Source organism: Chrysochloris asiatica, unplaced genomic scaffold (assembly GCF_000296735.1).
Source record: "Chrysochloris asiatica unplaced genomic scaffold, ChrAsi1.0 scaffold00283, whole genome shotgun sequence".
Taxonomy (NCBI): Eukaryota; Metazoa; Chordata; class Mammalia; order Afrosoricida; family Chrysochloridae; genus Chrysochloris; species Chrysochloris asiatica.
The window spans coordinates 2,179,649-2,186,465 of NW_006408801.1; the positions used below are offsets into that span (position 1 = coordinate 2,179,649).

General features: G+C 53.1%; 1 protein-coding gene across 1 annotated transcript in view; it reads right to left on the reverse strand.

The window, feature by feature from the left end:
* ZNF516 (zinc finger protein 516) overlaps positions 1 to 6,817 on the reverse strand; it is a 54,394-nt gene that overhangs the window by 15,290 nt on the left and 32,287 nt on the right. The window contains exon 2 of the mRNA XM_006874547.1: positions 3,393 to 4,688. Coding sequence (XP_006874609.1) covers positions 3,393 to 4,688 — 1,296 coding nt within the window. The remainder of the gene's footprint in view (positions 1 to 3,392; positions 4,689 to 6,817) is intronic.

The window sequence follows — 6,817 nt, forward strand, 5'->3', positions numbered from 1 at the left end:
GCCTGAGTACATACAATTATTCACACACATAACATGCAAACACAGACATATATTCACATTGGTCTTCACACATATCTTCACACACACACACTCACGTCCTCATGCCCACATACACACTCATACACTCACACACACATTGACACTCACATGCTCTCACACCCGTACACACTCAAACCCACGTACACACTCACTCTACTAGCTCAGACAACCATTTTCCATGCATTTCACCACCTTGTTTTCCCTGACGCCATTTACAGAAGGCACACTTGTTCCTTATGGTCACAGGTATGTTGTCCAGGTGACCTCACAAGCCAAGTCAGTCACAGAGGATCTAAGGTTCACCTGGATGGGGGAGGGGAGCCAACACTGATCTGGAATCTGAACTTGTGCCTTTCAAAGAGCCTCGGAGAAGCGAAGGGACACCCCGCCCATCCACACACACACACCCGTGTCCACTCCGTCACACTGCACTCCGCGCACACACCCAGTCCTCTAGCTTCAATGGCAAACCTTTCACTACATCATTGCGTTAATGCTTCCACGTTTTCATCTAAACCCACATTGTCACCTACTCGCTGCCTGAAGTCTTCACACACTGGCAGTAGTATTTCTTGGCTAACACTACAGTGGGAGTCCTGCTGTGGTGCCGCAGGATAAGCACTGGATCTCACGGTTGGTTTGAACCGCCAAGTCAGTGATTCACTCATCGGAAAACCTACACAGGGTCACTATGAGTCAGAGCTGACTCGACAGCACTATCATGGTGTGGAGTCCTGGTAGCACTCTGGGGCAGGCACTGGAATTGCTAACCTCCAGGTCAGCAGTTCAAGTCCACCAGTAGCTCCCTGGAAACCTACACAGGGTTTCTGAGAATCAGAATTGCCTACACGGCAATACGTTTGGTTTTGTTTCTTCACCGTATCAAGAAACCATGTCTCCGGCATTCCCTTCTGTTCCCAGACTTGGCAGCCATGCTGTAGAATGATGACGGAAATGCAGCATTTTAAATCCTTCACGGGTCAGCCTGCGCCCGAGGAAGGGCTTGGTCATTTCCAATAGTACCTTCTCTCTGGCAGGGTTTCCAGACCACCCACGTCTGCGTCAATGTCCCCCAGCCAACAGTGGGGGGAGCTCCTGAGAATTCAGTCCTGAATGAAACAGAGGGCATCCCCAAAGGACAAAGTCCACAAAGCAGTTGCAGCCCCCTCCCCCGCCAGCACCCACAACTGCTCCACGCTTACAGACACAAACGTGAAGCAGTTTATACACAGACAGACTCCTAATTCTTCTAGAAGATTCTATCTTGCAGATGGAGGACTATAAGAACACGCAGCACCCACTGCCAGTGAGTCCACTCTGACTCCCAGGAACTCTCCAGGACAGCGGAGAACTGCCCCATGGGATTGCTAAGGACATCATCTTTCCGCTGTGAACCTATGGCCCAGTTCTCCTGTCACGTGGGATACTGTCAGTTAGAACAGACACGACTGCCCCCCACAACAAGAGCAACAGCCTCGATCCAGCTCCCAGCACCCCCATGTGACAGACGAGAACTGGCCCATGGCTCTCCTAGGCTGCCATCTGTGTGGAGTAGATAATCAGACCTTTCTCACAGCAATGAAGCCCTGAGAGAGCTCACCTAAGGTCCACCGTTACTCAGAAATTGCTAAGTGGGACCTTAGTTCACATGTCAGCACCCCAGCTCCAGATCACTGCCCTCCCATGGAGGTTCCAACTCATGGAGATGCTATAGGACAAAGCAGAGCTGCCCCCACAGGGGTTCTGAGACTGTAAATATATGTGGGAGCAGACAGCCTTGTCTTCCTCCCAGAGCAGCTGGTGGGTTTGAACTGCTGGCCATTCGGGTAGCAGTGCTCCTCAGCTCAGAGCACTCACCTTTAATGAGAACCCATCATGAGAAAGGACAGCCTTCAAATGTACAATCCTCCTTCAAGAGTGGGCTAGGGTTGCCCATGGACCAAGACACAGTGTGCCCGCAAGAAGCTCTGTGTGCTTTTGACTGAGGACACTTGGTTTTCCAGGTATCTGCACGTTAGTGACCAACACCGAGAGTGTAGACGCAGGCCATCACACACGGACCCTGACCTGAAACTCTAAGAGACGGAAGGGAGACGACCCCAGTGAGGCATGCTTTTCGGGTTGCCAGCACAAACCCCTCCCAACTCCACTGCTGGAGAACGATGCTGCATTTTAAAAATATGCCTTAAACTAAACAGTCCCTATCACGGTGTGCTCTTGTTTTCTGAGAGTTGAGGATGATCATGATCCACGGTTCTTAGTCAAAAATGACCAAGCTTTAAAATGCAACCAGGTCTAGCTGTGAGGTGTCACCGGGTTCCCAAAGCAACAGCAGCTGAAGGATGAGAGTCCTGGGGACCCTTCATGGTGGAGGAGCTCCCACGCCCACCGGCAGCAGCACACAGTCCCCACAGAGCTGAGCAAAAGAGCAAGGAGGAGACGCAGGAAGGGGAGGATGAAACTTCCTTTGCTACGAGACCAGAAGAACTAGATGGTGCCCAGCCACCATGACTTAAAGTTTGGATCAAGGACTCAGTAGTTAGGTCTTGAGCCAAAGAAGGTAAAACTGTGGAAAAGAACTTCAAATTCTTCTTGCAAATCAAAGTTACTAGACAAGTTGAGACCGGCGATACCCCCAAATCTATTGCCTACAAACAAATTTTAAGCTTTGAAGAGAAACGGTCCTCTGGCGTGGTATTTACATTCAACAAGTGCTGAGCTAGCTCGTTTAAGAAAGACGGACACGAGTGCTGTGCTCTTTCCAAGAATTCTCTCTACAAAATGAAACGGATAAGCAAACCAGCCAGCCAACCAACCAACGCCCAGGCTGGCAAGTGACTTCTGACTCACAGCAACCTTATAGGGCACAGGAGAACTGTTCCTGGAGGTTCCTCAGGGTGTCAGTCTTTACTGAAAGCAGACCTTTCTCTCCAGGAGAGACTGGAAGGTTTGAACCACTGACCTTGCAGCTAGCAACACATCAACAACCCATTGTCCCACCAACTGTGACTCAAGCACAGAGGAGCTTTCAAGGACAGGGAGCCAGAGTTAATGGTGGTGAAATACGGGTAGAGATGGTCCGTGTGAGAATGTGAGAATGTCACCCTGACAGTGAGTGTACACAGAAACTTCTGGAAAGGGTTCAGGGTGCATATTTTCACACGCAGAAAAATACAGAAGAAGGGACCTGGGGCGGGAGTAAGAGGTGGTTGCACCCACCAACCAGGGCCAGTGGGGTGTGTCAGAACCTCCCAAAGGGGGTTAGGGTACAGGAAGGCGTTCCCTGGGGGGAGGGACGCCCCTGGGAGTGTGGGGCATGCCTGGGGTGGGTGTGCGGAGGGGCACAGTCTTACCTCGATGCTCCAGGGTGGGGCCGTTGGAGCCCCAACTCTGGTAGAGGTTAACAAGGTCCTTTGGAATGTAGGTCTTGAATATGCTGAGGATGTCCCGGCGCTTCTCTGAGCCCTCAGCGGGGGACTCCTGTGTGCCGGAGCGGAGCTCTGGGGGCACACCAGTCGAGGGCTGCGCCTGTATGGCCGGGCTGCCCCTGGCCACCGAAGCACCGCCCATCGTCCTGGGCTCGGGGGCGACCTTGCAGGGGGGCTCACGGGGAGGTAGAGCTGGGGGCCCATCGCCTTTCCCGGGAGGCTGGCACGGTGGCGGGGGGCTGAATTTGGCTTTCTCGGAGTCCGGGGCACTGTGCTTGGGTGGGGGACCCGGGCTGGACCTCGTGGAGGATGGCCCCAGCTTATCAACCAGCTTGCTGGGGGTGGGGGGACCGGCACGGGCAATGACTGAGGCCGCCGCGGTGGGCTGGGCGGTGGGCTCCAGCCTGGGCCTGGGCGGGGCCGAGGGGCTGCTGTGCACAGGGGCGAGGCCAGACCTGACCTGGGGAGGCGCGTCAGCGCCCGGCGCCCAGGGCTCACAGGATGCACCCTCCTTGGCCCGGGAAGGCCCACTGGCCTTGCTGGTGACGCCCTGAAGGGGAGAGGCGCCCCGAGGGCCAGGCCCCGCACCCGGCACTTGGGTGCGGGCAAAGCGGGTGACGGGCAGCGGCTGGCACTCCTTACCGCCCAGTGCGGGCGGGGGCCCGGTGCGGCCATTGCGCGCCAGGAACACCAGGTGGTTCTTGACGCTCTTGTAGCCGTTGGGTTGCACCCAGGGAGGCGCCACAGCGCTGCCGCTGACGCGGTGCCAAATGCGCTTGTGCACCCACAGGACTTCGGGGTAGTAGGTGCGGTGGCTGCAGTAGGGGCAGGGGTGCACGGGCAGGGCCGCCTGTAGTGCGCCCCCTGCTCCCCGGGACGACCGCGCGCTCAGGTCCAGCGGCCCGGCTCCCGGAGGATCGCCGCCCCGCGTATCCGATGAGGGTGTCTCCTGTGGGGGGCGCAGGGTGTCAGCATCAGCAGTACCCTCGGACTTGGGGTGACAGACTGGCATCTTCAGGCCCAGGGAGAGTCGGCGCGGCTCGGGTCTTCTGGGCGCGTCTCTGCTGTTTTCAAGTATGTTGTCCGGGGTTGGGACCCCTGTCTCGGTTGCACCGGGACCCTTTCCTGTCACGTTTTCCCCGCATGCGCGGCTCTGACCTCCACCAACCAGAGCAGCTGGAGCTGCTTCCACTGGGGAGCCGCAACGGTAAGGCTCTGCCCCTGGAAAACAAGGGAGAACAGACATTATCACCTCGGGGGGGAGGGGGGAACACCAGACAGGGAAAATACAGGGGCAGGCCACAGTGTCAGAGTACAACTGCTCTCCATAGGCTTACAAGGGCTGAGTTTCCAGAAAAAAGATCGCCAGGACTTTCTTCCGAGGTACCTCTGGAACAGCCCATCTTTCTGGTCAGTAGCCAAGTGTGTTAAAAATTTGCACTTAAGTTACAAGAAACCAAAACCTACTGTCCTTGCAATGATTCCAACTGCTAGCAGTTCTCTAGGGCATGCTTCCAGGAGCAGGCTGCTACCTTTCTCCTGCCGAGCAGCTGGTGAGTTTGGACAGGTGACTTGCACTTAGCAGTCCAGCAGCTAACCTGCTGCATCACTAGGGCTCCTTACTAGCGAGGAGCCCACCTCAAAGGCAGCTGTGTCGTGTCAGCGGACAGGGTGTATTTTGTCTTCCAGAAAAGAATGTAGTTCTTGTGTTTGCTTTGCTCTTCATTCACCCCCATTAACACCAAACAAAACTTTAGGTGCCCTACGAGGACATCTGGGGCAGGGGGAGCTGTTATTTCTATTGAACAAACAGTACACATAAATGTGATACTGGCATGTGCGAATACCGCTCTTATTAGAAGCCAAGAGAGGAACTGTATTCTTTGAAATAATATAAGATTTGCACGATTTTCAAAGAGTTTTCGAATGTGTGACTTCGTCTTTGAGACACAGTATCTCCCTGGTACCCTGTGAGAAACTCAGAGGGTACACAGTAATGACTGGGCAGAGGTGAGATGAGAAAACAGTTTCTCCATCCAACGCACACCACCCCTCCTGCCCCTGAAATGGCCAGTCTCCAGCACCAGCTTCATCATGGTTCAGTCTACTTTCTTAGAGTCTACAGCTGACCTTCAGAAACCTCCTCGGCCCCGTGAGAGCAGGAAGCAACAGGTACTTCATTCCCGCACCTATGTGTGTGTGGATAGGCTGACTGTTCCCACCGTGGAAGAGCATGTCGCAGGCTGGATGAGACGCTCCGGAGCCTCAGGCCTCCCAGAGATGCAAACCCCCACATCATCCCAAGTCCAGGCCAATCGCACTAACCCACAGCTTTCCCAAGTCAGACCACAGGCTGAGTGTGGAGAGGAATTAGCCCAAGTTCTACCTCAGCGTGCAGACTTAGAGGATGTGTCCACCCAAAAATCTTTCAGAAAGTGCCCCGTGTGTTCATACATCACACCATTGGAGTGACAGGACACTAGCCCAACACCAACAGCGATTGGGTCTGCATCAGGCTGTGTAATGCCCCCTACAGTGGGGATGAAATGCTGGCGCCACCTCCTGGAGAAAGCCTGACCTGTCTTTACAGTCAGTTTACAGATTTCATCTTTCAGTGTGAACCCGAACGCTCTTAAAAAAAAAAAAAATTCTCTAAAATCCCAAATTGGCATTTGACCTAGCCTCGATGGCTTGATAATCAGAACTTGACTTAGAGGAAGATTTAAACACACACACACACATACACACACAACAATTTTTGATGAAACAAGTGTAAAATACTACAATTTGATGAACTTGACCTATACTTATGGATGTAGTAGCTCAAACTGCCAAGTGAGAGGGATGGAGTCTTCACATCAAATATCAATGCTATCCCCTCTGTATATAGCATAGATAGGGACAGGCAACTTGGACATTGGCTACTTAAAGTGAGAGGGCAATAAAGGCACAAAGTGACTGGCTTACAAGTTTCAAGAGGATGTTTAGTTTAAGAGGGTGTGTGGGAAGGTAGAGTCCCCACTGAATAGTTTTCATCTTGTCTAGATGCATCTGGTGAGAAGAGATGGGGATAAGATTCTTAGGATTCAATAGTGAGTAAATTTTATCATGACTAATTGCAACTGTCCTAAGTTGCAAAGTTGTAAAGGTAGAAGAAGTTTTGTAACACAAACAGGGGAGTAGTTAATCTTACAGTCCAGAAACAGAAGACCCCAGGACCATCAAAGGAGAAGAGCATGAGTAGAATGTGGGACCCTAACCAGAGAAGAAGTGACACCAGAGAGGGAGGCAGAAATGAGGACCTGGAGAGATAGAGCAGCTGAAGACACTAGACTCATGGAAAGAGAAGG